The 15,903-nt window shown below is 41.5% G+C and overlaps 1 protein-coding gene across 8 annotated transcripts in view; it reads left to right on the forward strand.

The window, feature by feature from the left end:
• Positions 1-11,738: 11,738 nt before the first annotated feature.
• Cdk5rap2 (CDK5 regulatory subunit associated protein 2) overlaps positions 11,739-15,903 on the forward strand; it is a 185,793-nt gene continuing 181,628 nt past the window's right edge. For 7 of the 8 annotated variants that reach the window (XM_055607530.1, XM_055607533.1, XM_055607534.1 and 4 more), the window contains exon 1: positions 11,739-11,945. In XM_055607530.1, the coding sequence (XP_055463505.1) occupies positions 11,902-11,945 (44 nt within the window). In that variant the 5' untranslated portion in view covers positions 11,739-11,901. The remainder of the gene's footprint in view (positions 11,946-15,903) is intronic. The other variant, XM_055607538.1, reaches the window with a different exon arrangement.

Here is a 15,903-nt window from a genome sequence, read left to right on the forward strand (position 1 = left end):
CAAACCACCACAGTGTTAGAGGTGGAATGTATGAGAGCATAAAAATTGGCTTTCCCTTACATTTTGTTTTTTTGGTTTTTGTTTTCCTGCTGTGAGATAATGTGTGCCAGTTGATGGCAAGGGCTGTCTTCAGTTTTGCATTTCCATCACCAAGCACAGAGCCAGTGTCCTTTGTCCTCACTAAGCTCAGAAAATGCTAACAAATGAGTAAGGGAATCCTGGCTAAATGTAGTGGACACTTTCTAAACACTGCAGCCTGGAACTTTGAATCGGTCCTTTCTTTAACACCAAACAGGCTGGTGTTTGGGTAATCAAGTCCCCTGTAAATAGGGTTCCTTGTGAGGAAGCTTGGGAACAGTACAGGCTTCTCTCTAGTGGAATGATGCTGATACAGCACATACCTCAGTGTGGTCTCCTCTGTGCCTGAGCTAAGGATCCTCACAAACCACACACTGTCTCTGAATGGGTAGGAAGCAAATCTCTGTAGTATGGATGCTTTGGGTACCCTCTACTGTGTACTTTTATTTTCAGAAGTTTACAGTGCAGACAGGCTACATTCCACCTTCTTCACACACACACACACACACACACACACACACACACACACACACACACACACCACTTTCTTTTTTTTTCTTTTTTCTTTTATTTTTTTATTAGTTACATTTATTAACTCTGTATCCCAGCTGTATCCCACTCCCTCATTCCTTCCCAAACCCTCCCTCCCTCATCTCCTCCCTACCCCTTTCCAAGTCCTCTGATTGGGAAGGACCTCCTCTCCTTTCATCTGACCCTGTTTTATCAGGTATCTTCAGGACTGGCTGCAAAGTCCTCCTCTGTGGCTTAGAAGGATTGCTCCTCCCTTGGGGAGAGGGGAGGTCAAAGAGCCTGCCATTGAGCTCCTGTCAGAGATAGTCCCTGTTCCCCTTACTATGGGAAACCAATTGGTTACTGAGCTACCACGGGCTTCATCCGAGCAAAGGTTCTAGATTATATCCACACATGGTCCTTGGTAGAGTGTCAGTCTCAGAAAAGACCCCTGTGCCCAGATATATTTGGTCCTTGTGGAGCAACTATCCTTTCCTCGTCATACTAACTCCCCCTTCTTTCATATGATTCCCTGCAGTCTGCCGCAGGTTTGGTTATGAGTCTTAGTATCTGCTTTGATACACTGCTAGGTAGAGTCTTTCAGAGGCCCTCTGTGGTGGGCTCCTTTCCTGTTACTTGTTTTCTCCTCTGTCCAATGCACATCCCATTTGTCTTTTTAAGTGAGGATTGATCATCTTACCCCAGGTCCTCTTTCTAAATGAGCTATTGTCTTTACTCACCATGGCAAATGTATTATCCAGTTTTACTTAAAGGAAACTTTTTTTCCTTGCCAAGAGATTAAGTTCTCCCAGACAAGGGTAAAGACATTAAGAATTGTCTATTAAGATTCTGCTTTAGTTGAGATAATAATTTGAGGAATAATTAAGCAAATTGTATAGACACTAATGGGCCATGAATCCCCAAAGGGATTGCCCAAAATGCAGAGGACTTTAAATGTTGAAAGAACAGATTAGAGTTAGCCAACAATTAATTTTTTTTCCTGGCATTAAAATGAAAAGGTAGATTCAGGACTTTCTGTCAATCTAGTTATTCAGGAGGATCCCAACTCAATACCAGCTTGGGCAGTTTAATGAAACACTATCTCAAAATAAAAGATAATTCTTAAGGATATGTAGTAGCCCAGTGGTGAAAAGCTTGCCTAGCATGGGGTCCTGAACCACATGTAGGAAACAAAGAGAGCTAACTGGAAATGGCAAGAGTTTTTTGAAACCTTAACCCCCTCCCCCGCCAAGTGAAACACTTTCTCTATAAGGCCACACCTTTTAGTCCTTCCCAAACAGCCACCAACTAGGGGACAAGCATTCAAATGCACAAGACCTATGCGGGGATATCTCATTCAAACTGCCACATTCCTTTTACTGGTACCCATAGTTTTGTGGCCATATTACCTCATAAAATGCATTTAGTCCAACTTTTCAAAAGTTCCATAGTCTTTCACAGTCTCATCAGTGTTTGAAAGTCTAATGTCTCTTCAAAGACTCAAGTTGATCTTTTAATTATAACCCTGTAAAATCAAAAGTAGATTATATGCTTCCAACATACAAAGTCACATAACATACATTACCGTTCCAAACAGGAGAAATTGGGAAATAATGAGGAAGTGCTGGACCAAAGCAAGGCCAAAATCCAACAAGACAAATTCAATCTTGGAGCTGGCTGGCTTTGCCCTTCTGGCTTTGCTGCCTGCAAGATATAACTTTCTCTCTCTTTCTATGTATGATGGTTCTTGGCAGATTTCTCCTGGGTCTGGAACCTCTAACATCTTTGAGTCTCCAAAGCAAGTCAGGCTTTCCCAGCTTCACATAATGGCCTTTCAGGGCCTTCATGCAGACTTCACAGCCACACTTCTGGACTCAGTGGTTCTCCATACCACAGAGGAAGATTTCATGACCTTGTTACTTGTATATCCTTTCTGACCACAAAGCAAAGATAGTGCCATGTTGACAAGGCTGGAAAATTTGTCTACCAACTTGGGGTGAACACTGGCCCCCTTTTATCACATTTGCAGCAGCTTATATTTGTTGTTCTTTTCTAGAAGCAGAAAATTCTTAGGCCTTTTCTTTCATATGATGGAAGCTTATGGGTCCTTAGGTGGATCTGAGCTCTGAGCCTCAGTTTCTTTGTCTCTAGATGAATGGTTACAAACTTGTCCCATGGCTATTTTGAGGAAGCATCAAGATATGGAAAACAAAGTTGGGCCTGGTAGCTCAAGACTGCAATTAGTATGCTGAGGAGGACTGCAAGTTCAAGGACTATAAAAGCTACTGAATGAGTCCAAGGACAGCCTGGGTAAATTAGTGAGCTATCTCTTCCTTTTTTCTTCTCTCTTTCTGTCTTTCTCTTCTGCCACCTGTCCCCAGGTTCAGTACCCTGGAGCTTAGCTGTTGCCTACCACATGCACATCCACACTCACACTGAAGAATGACACACAGGCTTTGTAAGAAACGTTAAGTAGGTGTGAACTCAGTGGAGGTTTTAGTTTCTTTCTATGGGATGCTAGTGTGGTTTTAGTACATGAAGGTTTCCTTTTGAAGGGCATTGATCTTATTTATATGATTTTCCCCATCGCCTGGATCACAAGAATTTGATCCTATCCTGAATTTTATTACTGTTTTGCTTATGTCAAGGAAATAAAGATTTTTTTAAATCTTTTTGTGTGCAATTGTGTACATTTAAAGCAGCTTCTAGAGGGCATGTATTTGAGATGCTCACAGAAAGAAAAGATATGTCTTCATGGTGAGCATGGGCTTCAGAATGAAATCTGGGCTCAAATCCTAGCTTCGCTCTTTAGCTGATTGTGTGGTGTTTGAGAAGAAATGTTTTCCCTCTGTTCTTCTGGTTCAGTAGCTAAAGGATCAATGACTTAAACTAGCAAAAGACACATTAACCGGAGAAAAGGCATGGCATTGATTTTAAAATCAATAATCATGTGCACAAGAGTTTATACAAAAGAAGTAAAACTCAAGGAAGCAGGGGCCAGTGTGCTGTTTTAATAAAAGGAAGGGAAATTGGCCTTTAGGGGATGGTTAATCATGGGGAAATGTCTAGGCAATAAATGGGTGAAACTGGAAAGAGTGATACCTTCCTAAAGGGACATTTATGCTTTGATTTTTAGGTGCAAAGGGGGAAGGAAGGTTTCTCTTCCTCTATCTGGCTGATTTTATTTGCTTTCAGTTCCAAGTGATCTTTAAGCCAAAAAGACATCTTTGATGCTGGCATGTTCAATAGCCAGTTAAATCAGTTCCTTCTCTATACTTGTCAACTGTAAAGGTGCTCCTTTATGGGGCTGTTGTGAGGGTTCAATGCTCTTTGCTCAGCATTTGGTGCATTCAAAGAGCTCAAGCTCTTTGAAGTTAGCTCACCAGTTATTCATGGTATTTCTCAGTTGAAAGGGCTTTGGTGGTGTGATGCAATGCATTCAGTACGCCAATAAAAACAAAACAAAGAAAGATGAATTGGCAAGTTTTGCTGGTTAGTTTTTTGTCAACTTGACACAAACTAGAGTCATTCAAAGAGAGAGAATATCAATGGAGGAACTGCTTCCATTGGACTGGATTGTAGGTCAGTCTGCTAAGCATTTTCTTGATTAATGACTTTTGTGGAAAACTCCATTGTGTCTGATTTCACACCTATGCAGCTGCTGGTCCTGGGTTGTATAAAAAAGCAGGATGCACAAGCTGGTGAGTATCCTTCCTCTGTGGTCTCTGCTTGAGTTCCTGTCCTGACTTGCCTCAATCATGGACTGTGATGTGGAAGTGGAAGTGTAAACTAAATAAATCTTTTATGCCCACAATTTGGGTCATAGTGTTTATCTCAGCAATGGAAAGCAAACTAGGACATAGGCAAGTCTAATGCATACCATATTGATTCTTTTCCAGCAATATATCCTGTTTCTCATAATGGGGTATTTCTCATCCCCCTTCCTACATTTCAGTTTTATTTTAAATTAACATAATAATTATATACCTAACTGTGTACACAAGATACATTGATTAAATGAGAAAGACAGCAGTTTTCAGATCTTTGTTTCTTAATGTTTGGATACTATGTGTTTCTCTCTCTTTTTTTTTTTTTCCTACTATATTATAAGTCATTGTGAACTATAATCACCCTCCTCTTCTCATTTTGAGAAGAAACCAGGATTGGAATTAATTTAAAAAACTAGCATTGAACACTTTCTGTATGCATAGTCTTGGGCTACCTGTTGGGTTTATTGTAGTGCTAATAAACCAGGGTACTATGAAGCGAAAGTGGGTGATAATTGAAAACTATCCCAATAAGAACTATGGATGAGGTATAGCTAGGAAGTGTTCTTGAGAATAAGAGGGTAGATGGGTGTTCCTGAAATACTTCTGACCTTGGGACCAAAAAGATTGGTTTTGGATCTTGGCACAGCCAGCGGTAAGAAAAGAAGGTTGGCCATAGCTAGGAGAATTTGTGCAACAAGATAGATGATAATAACAATTGATTTTAACACATAAAGTGAAACAAATGTATTGAAGTCCTTACTAATGAAAATAGGAAATTGAACAAATGGTTAAGAAGGGATGCACAGCTGTACATAGTGGTGCACACTTGAAATCCCAGCACTCATGGAGGCAGGACAAGTGGATTGCTGTGAGATGGGGCTAGCCTGGTCTACAGAGAGAGTCCAGGACAGCCATCCAAGGCTACACAGAGAAACCTTGTCTCAAAAAACAAAACAAAACAAAACAAAACAAAAAAAAAAAAAAAAAAAAGAAAAAAAGGGGGGGGGGGAGCACATGCTGTGCCATAGTATATATGTAGAGGTCATAAGACTACCCCAGGTGTCTATCTTTGTTTTCTGTCTTGAGACAGGCTCTCTCTCTCTCTTTTTGTTTGCTGCTGACTTTGTTGTGGTAGCCAGCCTGTGACCTTGCAGGAAATTCTCCTTTTTCTGCCTCCCACCTCTGTATAGGAGTATTTGGATTACAGAAGCTTGTTACTGCCTCCCCTATAGGTGGACTTGGAGAGGGGCATGGGAGGAGATGAGGGAGGGAGGGTTGGATTGGGAGTGAATGAGGGAAGGGGCTACATCTGGGATGCAAAGCGAATAAAATGTAATTAATGTAAAAAATAAAAATTTAATTTAAAATTTAAAAGAAAACCTCTGATATCTAAAATATCAGAGTTAGTACACTAGTGAGACATATCAATATCACATGCTTCCTTCTCTGCACCCTTAGAAGGTCATATCATCTCATTTTTGTAATATCCTTGATCAAAATGAATCATGTATATTTAATTATGAAAAAAATCACATGATTGAGGAACATTCTAGAAAATACCTGGAATAAAATTTTAGGAAGTATTGATACCATGAAAAATAAAGAAATGTCAGTGACTAGGGAAGAGAGGGAGATGTGACACTAAATGCAATGTGTCGCCCTGGAGACAGTGAAGGGCCTATAAAAGGAAATTGATGAGCAATTTGTGTACTTGGCAATCAGGCCTGTAGTAAATTACATTGTATCAGTGAAACTTCTCATCTTTTTTATTTTGAAAACAGCTGTGTTCTTGTAAATAAAATAGGCGTTGTGCCATATAATGTTTATTGTTAGCCCTATAATTATTGTGGTGGTATTATTTAATCTGCTCTCACAATTAATAAGACACAGACACCTGTTAAATTTTATAATTGCCTTATTTACTTTGGGCTGGGCAGGTATTTTACCTACGCTGTCTCACTAACCTCATCATCCACCTCCTATCCTCCTTAATGATCCTCATTTGGGCCATCTTCCATCCATAATCTTATAAAGATTTGCTTGTACTCTTCATCTGGACCTTTACATGTCATTATTGGAGTCCTTCTTTCTGGCCCACATGGTTCCTTCTCCAGGCTAATCCATTGTGGAGTCCTTCTTCTTCCTCTCTTCCTATCTATCTTTCTTTTTCCCATGATTCTCCTGTTCCCAAAGCCAGGGAACCTTAGCCAAGACTACCACATTCTGCCTTGCTTAGGTTTTAGGTCTTTTAATCACCCAATCAAGTATAATGTCTTAGGCAGGTTTACACAACAAAGATAGGTGTTCCAGGCAGTAACCAGATCTTGAGGGCTAGTAATTAGCATCGAAATACGAGCATGAGACCAGCCCACAACACAGCTGTGTTTTGCATAAGAAGTGAATATTTTAAGAAGCTGGGTAAAAAAACATGAAGAGTCTGCACACACACACACACACACACACACACACACACACACACACGTTTGAAATGGGATATCTGTTACTATATAGTACATGTTACTTTCAAACTTACGATCCTCCCACTTCAGCCTCCTAAGTACTGGGATTACAGTTATGTACGATTATACTTAGCTTTGTTGTACTACTTTGGCAATATTTTTCTAAGTCTGAAATTGTTCCTAAATGAAAAGCTAAGAAGGAAGATGTGGCCTTTAACAAATCTCTTTTTTCCTCTCTGAATTTAGTTAGCTTTTGTTAAAACTTTGTTCACAGTAAAAGAAAGCTGCTTGAGCTAATCATGTTAGAAAACGTGCGAATGTTGGGAAACGTGCGCCTGTGCGCCTGTGAAGGTTACACTCGGGTTCACAAATCACACCACGAGATCGGTTCCACCACGTGGGAGGTTTATTAGGGGAAGGGGGGGTTGGAGAGAGAGAGAGAGAGAGAGAGAGAGAGAGAGAGAGAGTAAGGAAGAGAGAGAGAGAGGAACAAGAGAGAGACCACGTGTCAGGGTGGGCCCTTTAAATCAGAAGGTAACCACGCCCTCCAGGTGTGGTCACCTGGCTGGCTGACTGGCTGGCTGGCTGACAAGACAGGTTGCTGGGCAACCCAGAAGCAGCAAAATACTAACAAATCAAGTCATAAAGAAGAAAGGTATATTTAAATTCATTTCTGAGGCACCAGTCTGTTGGAAAAATATTTTTGTACATTGTATGAAGATGCATGTCTGTCCTTCCTCACCTGACTAAGGTACTTTCTGATTAGTTTGATAAAAGAGCTGAATAGCCAACAGCTGAGGCAGGAGAGGATGGGCAGGACTTCCAACAGAGGGCTGAAAAACTAGGAAGGAATCTGAGGCAGGAAGAGTTGGCCAGACACAGGACTAAGGTACAGAGGAAAGGTAATGGGCCATGTGGCAGGACATAAGCCATGCCAGTACTGAGGTTAGAGTAGCTGAGAATCTGCTGAGATATCATGACTAAGCTTATAATAGATTTAATAAGTCTCATTATTCCATCTGCTGGCAGTTTCAAAGAAAGTTCTGTTTTAATTGGCACCCAATGTGGGTCAGCTATCCAAGCTTAGAACACTAGATTCAGGTGTTAGGCCAGAAGTTCTAGACATGGGAGCCAGACCAGAAAGCCAGGCATAGAGGCTGGGACAAGTAGAGTGGCTGAGGTCAGCCAGTGCTGCTTGCTGGGAGGCTTGGGGAATTGGAGTCTCAGAGCATGACCCCTGCACTGTGGCTCACAAAAGTGCACTCTAGCCACATTTTTCAGGGGCCTCAGCAGAAATGGAACATAGACAGTCATAGAAAGAAATACCAAATTTGAATATAAAACATAAAATCTCTGAAGGAAGGAGAGAGATAGAAAAATAGTCTTCATAGAAAAGGAAAAGAAGGAAATAAGTGAAAATGCTCTATAAATTTGCATAATAAAGTGAAGTCTTTGTAGGAAGGAGAGAGAGAGAGATTAAGAAGAAAAAGTATTTTCCATGTTAAAAAAATGGAAAACACAATGGCAGAGGGTATTTGTTTTGATTATCAGCATACAAATAATTATATGTTTAGTAATGATTGCAATTTCTGTATATCTTATTTAAGAAAGATCAGAATAAAACACTTAAAGAAAGAGCCTTTTATTAAACTAAAAGGGGGAGATATTGAGGCAATCTTTTTGTATACTGTATGAAGATTGTCTTTAAATTATTCAAATTTAAATTATTCAAAATTAATTCAAAAAATTAACTTTTGTACCTCCAGATAGCTGAGTACTGTCTGAACTTTGGTTTTTATTTATTTTTTTCTTTTTGCTCAGCACCTGCATCATATTTTGTAAACATACACTTTACTCACCTTCTGACTGGTTTAACAAAGAGCTGAGTGGCCTATAGCAAACACAGGAAAGGAACGTGGGATAAGAAAGGCAGAGATAAGAACTCTGGGAAGGAATCTGAGGCAGAAAGAATTACCAGACAGACAAAGAGGAGGAAAATAGCACCAGGGCTAAGATTGAAAGGTGACAAGCCATGAGGAAGTACATGGAATGGTATAAATGGGACAATTTAGGTTAAGAGCTAGCTGGGGAACAAGATGAAGCTAAGGCCAGGCTTATATAATTAATGAAAAGTTTCTGTCAGTATTCTGGAGCTTGCCAGTCCAAATGAAGTCTTGTTACACTAGTCCATAGTATTTTAGCCTCATTGTGGTGCATAGTACAGTATGGTGAGAGCTCACAGTAGAGTTTTTGCTTACCTCGTGGCAGCCAGGAAGCAAGTACTGAGGAATAAGGGAGGAATCAGAATCTTATTATCCTCTTCAAGTGCATGCCTCCAATGGCATGGCTTTTTAAAAATATGTCCTACCTCTTAGAGATCTACCATCTCCCGGTAGGGACATAAAGGGGATCTGGCTATGGCTTCTGTCACTCAGTTGATTACCAGGGTTGATTCAGCTGATTTGCCTGGCTAGGCTGGTGTTCCTTATTCTCTCACTACTCTGTGTGTATCCTTCCAGAAACTGTAGGTTCTTCTGAAGATGACAACATTTCCTGATAAGGAGTACCATTCTTCCATCAAGGCATATGATAAGCTGGGTTTCTCTGCTAGAACCTCCAAAGAAGTTCTCATGGTCCACTGTCTCCTAATATTGTCATAGGCTTGTGATGACAAATCTTTGATAGGTGGAACTTTGGATCCAAACTATCAAGCTATTGTGCTGTTCATTTCTGGGGAGGCAGGAAATGAGGGTCGTGGTAGTGGCAGGAAATGATCCTAATCTACTGACAAGTGTCAGAATGAAAAAAAATAGACTAGTACAAAGAGCATTGTGAATACTTTAATCTGTACAAAGTGATTCTTGCTGTTAGTAATAGTGACTCTACTGTCTTGAGCTACTACAGCTTCAGAGGGTTTCTTCCAAATCAAAAGCATCTGGATATAAACCATTTCCAGCCATGCAGAATGCCCTCATCCAAGGGAGTAATAATGCTGTCTTTGTGGCTGGATGGTTGTTGTCAAGGAGATGGCTCCAGATAGCCCAAACAGCTGATGGGAGTGATGTCACTTCTAGACTTGGCAGAAAGAAAAACCACAATGAGAAAAACAGGGCAATGGCCTTTCTGTCTCTAATCATGACTATGCTGCAGTAGCAGCAAAAACAACTTCCGTTATAGTTTACCATTGTATAATTGATTCTATTTTCAGTTTCCAAGTTCAACAAGGGTTACGTTTATAATCTACAAATGTGGCCTCCCAAATAGGGCAAGGGATTAATCAAAATGGGAACTTCCTATAGGTTCTGTATAGTTTTCTATTCCATTTTGTATGTGGGAAAGCCAAAGTACAGACAGGAGAGGTGGTCACAGGATTAGTTGTAGTTAGAGTCTAGGCATCTGAATTGCTAGTCCTGCAATCCTATCACTCAGCCACCTTGAGACATTTGCTTTCAGAATGGAGTCTGATGGTTATAACATTTATATACTGTGCTATCTCACTCGATTTTATATCTTTTTTGATTTCTGTTTTTACATTTCATATATGTATACAGTGTATTTATGATCATATTCATCATCTTCCATTATACTCTCTTGTCCCCATGTACTCCTGCTGACTCCTTTGTTCCTTCCATCTATTTTTTTTCTATTTCCTATTCTTTTCCTCTCCACTGGGTTTAATTAGGGTTGCTTGTATGAACATGGGTGGGGTTATTCATTGGAGTATGTGCAACTTATCAGTGGCTAAACCATGGGCATAATGACAAATCCTCCCCCAGCAATCACAGATCTCATGTCTGAATTCTAAGTTCTAAGATGGAAAAAGAATTGAGCACTTAGGAATTATATATAGCCTGTTTGAAACATTTAGGGCATTGGAGTGCAGAGGGACCTGGGCTCAAATTACAATTCTGTTTCTTGACAGTTTGCAAAGAGAATGAGTGTGATCATATAGGGTCACTACTGACAGAATTTAACAATATCGCAGGTCATCCTCACAAAAAATCTTATAGGATAGGAACAGGCTCATTTTCTCCATCGAGCAATTGAGCTTGTCAATCATGAACACCTACTTGTACCCTTTTGGATTGTAGAATTTAACAGGTTAAGGTCTCACCCCACAAGTCTGGAGCTAGTGTTTTCCAGCACAACGAGGTTTGCTACTGCAGAATGACCAGTCAAAGGGACCTGGCAGGAGGAACTGCTTTACTGCTAGGGGATCACTGTTCCACATCCATTGCACCCTCCTCTCCCCTCCGACTATATTCAAAACAAGGTTCCAGAGAGCCCAGACCTTGATGTCAGGAGCTAAGAATCTGGTTTTAGTGGATGGTATACTTGTTTATTACTTTGGGCAAGTCTTTTCTTGCTCTGGGTCTCAGTTTACTGATTGTTGAGCCCTAGTGGTAACAAAATTCCCTGAGCGGTTTGACGTAAAGTATGGCTGAACCCTTTATAGGGGTGAGGCTCCAAACTCAGCCTGTAAATTACTGCTTGTATTAGCGCTCTACAGGTATTATTTTTCTAAATCGAGGCATAACTCAGTTATCTAAGTTTCAACTTAAGGCAGAAGCCTTTTGGGTGCAAAGAGCCAAGGCGCGAGGGTCAGGGGTCACGATTCTGGAACGGCAGAGTTAAGTGTACTAAGCAGTCCCACCTCCCGCTTAGATTAACTGATTTACCCTTAACAAATATGGCGCTCATCTTGGCTACGGCGCGAATGCCCTCACATACAAAATATGGCGGCCGCCTCTTTTCTCTTAGTATTGCAGGTCCAAGCGCGAAGGTTCTGCCCTCAGCTAAGATGGCGCCCACCCACGCTTTCCCTGCCAGGTTTCAGGCCCATGCAGAGCGGCTTCAAAGCCCATCCCTGCGTGACCCCGCCCTGTTTCCGTAGGAAGAAGCGCCGAGAAAGATGGCGGCAGCTGCGGTTTGAATTCCAGCGGCGCTGGTAGACAGAACAAGAGCTGCCTTGGAGGGGCGGGACCTGGGGAACTGAGTGCGTCGGGACTGCCTGGGGCACCAGGGGCATCACCTTTGCAGACACCGGTGCCAACACCATCTCTGTGTTCCGGACGGACTCGGTGATGGAAGAGGACGCCACTCTGCCAGGAACCCTCAGCGGCTGCAGGTGTGGCTTTGGGGTTCTTGGTAACTGGGTTGGGGTTGCTACTGACTGTAATTCTCTCCCTGGAGGCCTTCGGTTTGCTTGGGGATGGCCCCTGCTGCTGCCCGAGTGTGGTGGGACCTGCGGGTTTCCAGCCAGCCAGCACTACATTCGACTATGTGTATTCTGGAACATACTTTGAAGAGGATGTGTAGGATAAGTAAGGGGCTTTTCGAAAGAGTGGGAGGAGGTGGGACTAATGGGATTTCTATTACTAGGGGCTAATTTGGGACTGGGCCTTAGAGCATTTGGTGGGTGATATTCATTCTTGTTGGAGGTTTGCATTCATTATGGGAATTGAAGTTGTTATTTTAGACTTTGTTTATGGGGTCACACAGTAGCCACCCAGAACGAAGGCAACAGTGTAGGAAGTTAAGAGCCTTGTCCTGCCAGGCGCGGTGGCGTATGCCTGTAATTCCAGCACTGGGGAGGCAGAAGCAGGCGGATCTCTGTGAGTTCCTGGCCAGTTTGGTCTACAAAGTGAGTCTAGGATAGCCAAGGCTACACAGAGAAACCCTGGGGGTGGGGGTTGGGGAAGAGCCTTCCCTGGAGGTGGACAGGATTTAATTCAAGCCCAGCCTATAAACCTACTCTGTAACCTTGGTAAATTGACTTCCTCTCTGAAAAAATGGGCTAATGGCAATATGTAGTCACCATAATTGGATGAGAATGAAAAGAAACAATAGCTGCCTGGACTGTTCTCTTAGCAAGTATAGTTGCTGACATAAAACAGTGTTGAAGAGGAAAAAGAATGATACTATGTTGCTATCACTACCCCTCCTACAAATTGTGTTTTCTATCCAAAGCCCTTGGGACCAGAAATTGGATTATTTTAGATTTTTGGGATGGGTTGTTGGCATGAGAACTAAATTAGCCCAATGTTTAATTTAGTGGATCTTCTAATAATCTCCTTTCCTTCCTCTCCCAGCCTTGACCGGAGAGATTCATTTCTTGGTCATGCATTTCTTAACCTGCTTTAGGTCCTCTGGACACCTTGCCATCTTCAGAATGAAGTTTTGTAATGTGGCTTCCAAGTTTCTCCTTAATTTGCTACATCTGCCTCGATAGCTTCCCCTCTCTGGTTCTCAGCCCTGTCTCTTCCTCAAGTCTTTCCCTGTGTGCCTGACTGCCAAGCTCAGTGATTCTGCTGTGTTGTTTCTAGGTGCTAAGCTAGCATACTTGCTGGTCTTGCCGCCTCAGTTGCCCTTCTATGCCTTTTTGCCCTACTAACATCGAGGTTCTACTACTAGGAAATCTTCCTGATAATTCCACCCTTGTCTGAGCTCTTTGTACTGTTCTAGCTACCCTCACTTATCTCTGTCCTAACCTTATTGAGAGTGACCAGCTCTGTTAGGTAGAACTACAACCTATGGTGTGTATTTAATTAAAAACTGTTTTGTAAACTGGGCTGGTGGCACATGCTTTTAATCCCAGCATTCAGGAGGTGGAGGCAGGTGGATCTCAGAGTTCAAGGTCAGCCTGGTTACAGAGGGAATTCCAGGATAGCTAAGGCTACATAGTGAAACTCTGTCTTGAAAAACCACATCAACACCAGCAACATTAAAAACTTTCTGGTAGTCACAATTTAAAAAAATAAAAATATTTTAGGACAGCCAAGGCTACACAGAGAAACCCTGCCTTGAGATGAACAAACAAACAAACAAACAAACAAATAAAGTGAAGTTCCTTTCTTATGGTGTTAGAGGTTGGACCCAGAGCATCGCACATTCTCAGCAAGTGCTTTACTGCTTAGCAGCTGCACCATTGGAAGCAGGAGGATTATTATACTTTATTTAGCTTAATATTTCCATATGTGATTCTAGCAAAACCTATAGGAGAACCTGTTGATGAAATATTTTTTTATGTCTTTTAATCTCACTTACTGTTTGATAGCTGGTATGAATTTTTATGCTTAGATTGCATCCCAACTGCATTTCAAGGTACAGGCAATGGCTTATATATGTATAAATGGCTTATACATTTCAAGGTACAGTGCAGGTGTTGGGTGTTAACATATGGGCACCAGGTGAGATGGTGTACTATTGTAGAACAGGAACTAGATTTTGTTCATCTTTGTAACCCTTCTTTCTAGCCTAAGTGTTTGGTACACAATAGGAACAGAGTGACATTTGTTAAATCATTGAGGGAAAAATGATTCTTTGAGGGGCTGCTTTTCTCCTCCTGTTACATGAATGGTCTGGGGTCACAAAAAAGTCCATGAGAAATCAGTACGTAAATCCAAGCTTCCTGACTTCAAAACCTGTTCTGCCTTCTGACCAGTCAGAACTAACTAATCAAGCTGACTATTCAGGGAGCTCTTGCAGAGCTTCTAGTATTGAATTCACCCTTCAAGAGTGGCAGAAATATTCCAGGCAGGATGGGTCTTCATTAGGTGACCACAACAGGGAACAATAGTTAGTATGATAAAATCATACCTTTTCATTGTAATATACTGCTTTCTGAGCACCCTTCTCTTGACAATTTGCAGTCCTCATGTTTGCAGCCTAAACTGAGCCCAGTTGAATGTTTGTTGCATTGGGTCAGGGTACACCTTTTGCCCCTAACCTAACGCTTGTGCATGTCCCAAACATCTTTAGCCCTGTGTTTTGGAGCCATGGATCTTTCCCCAGTTAAGACTTAAATTTTTTTATGTAGAAAGAACCTGTGCATGGTGGTCAATATGATAGCAGAGATGATGGTACAAGTCCTTATTCAGCCACTTATTAGTTACCTTGTTTTGAATAAGTCACTTCCCTTCCAAGCCTTAATTTCTCTTTGATGATAAACCTATTTTATTGATGGCTATGCAGATTACACCTAGCACCCACTGGAGAAAATGTGCACTCAGCTCGTGTTCTTAAACTCATGCCATGATGCACACTGTTGGGAAAACAGGATCCTCAACTTTGCAACCTCAACACTCATCTCTTTGTTTACATGCCAAGAGGCTGTCTGTGCTCTGCAGTGAGTGTCCTGAGGCCTCAGCTCAAGCTTATTGAATATCAGGTTGCTCTAGCACATGGCCAGTAAGTACTTGTTATTCTGTTAGGAGCAGACTGGAAGGAAATGTGTAGCACAGTTTGAGTTGTCCCATCATGGATGCCAAGAGAAACGGTCTGAAATGAGGATGGGAGGGTGAAATCAGAAAAAAAGGCTTACTGGTAGTGTCAGGGTTAGTTTGGATGGGGTATTCTTGAGCTCTAATGCTTGAGAGAACCATGATTCCTCAGTAAAGTACTTGCCTTTCAAAGGACCTGAGTTTGATCCCCAGAACTCACATAAAAACCTACATGGTGATGTGTCCTAGGGAAGCTAAGATTAGAGGATCCCTGGGTCTGGCTAGTCAGCCTAGCCTCATCTGAGAACCCCTGGGCCCAGAAAACAGAATGTGTTTCAAATAAAACAAAATAGCCAGAGCAGATGGCTCCTGAGTAATGGCACTCCAGGCTAACCTCTCACCTCCAGGTGTGTGAACACTCGTGCAAGTGTGCCCACACTCAGATACGTCCTTTACATGAAGATGCACAAAAATATGAAGATGTAGTTTTTATGTCAGAAAGTTTACCCATTTAAAGTAAACTGCTGAATAAATGAGTTATTTACAGAGGTGTGCCAACATCACTATCATTCAAGTTTAAAACAATTACATTATTTGAAAAGAAACCTTATTGTCAGCATGTTCCCCCCTCAGGCCGTGTAGCCCACAATCAGTATTTTTTACTCTATAGATTTGTCTATTCACAAAGATTTTATAATGCACATACTTTTGTGAGATCACATTGCAGCATGAATAACTACCTCTGTTGCCTTTTGTGTCAAATATTATTTTATTGTACCGTAATTAATGCCATGCCTCGTTAATGGATGTTGTTTTTATTTTTAGAATACTGCTATGAACCTTTATTTGTGTATGAGCTTTGTG

The sequence above is a fragment of the Psammomys obesus genome, unplaced genomic scaffold, assembly GCF_907164565.1.
Source record: "Psammomys obesus unplaced genomic scaffold, mPsaObe1.curated_primary_1811, whole genome shotgun sequence".
Lineage (NCBI taxonomy): Eukaryota > Metazoa > Chordata > Mammalia > Rodentia > Muridae > Psammomys > Psammomys obesus.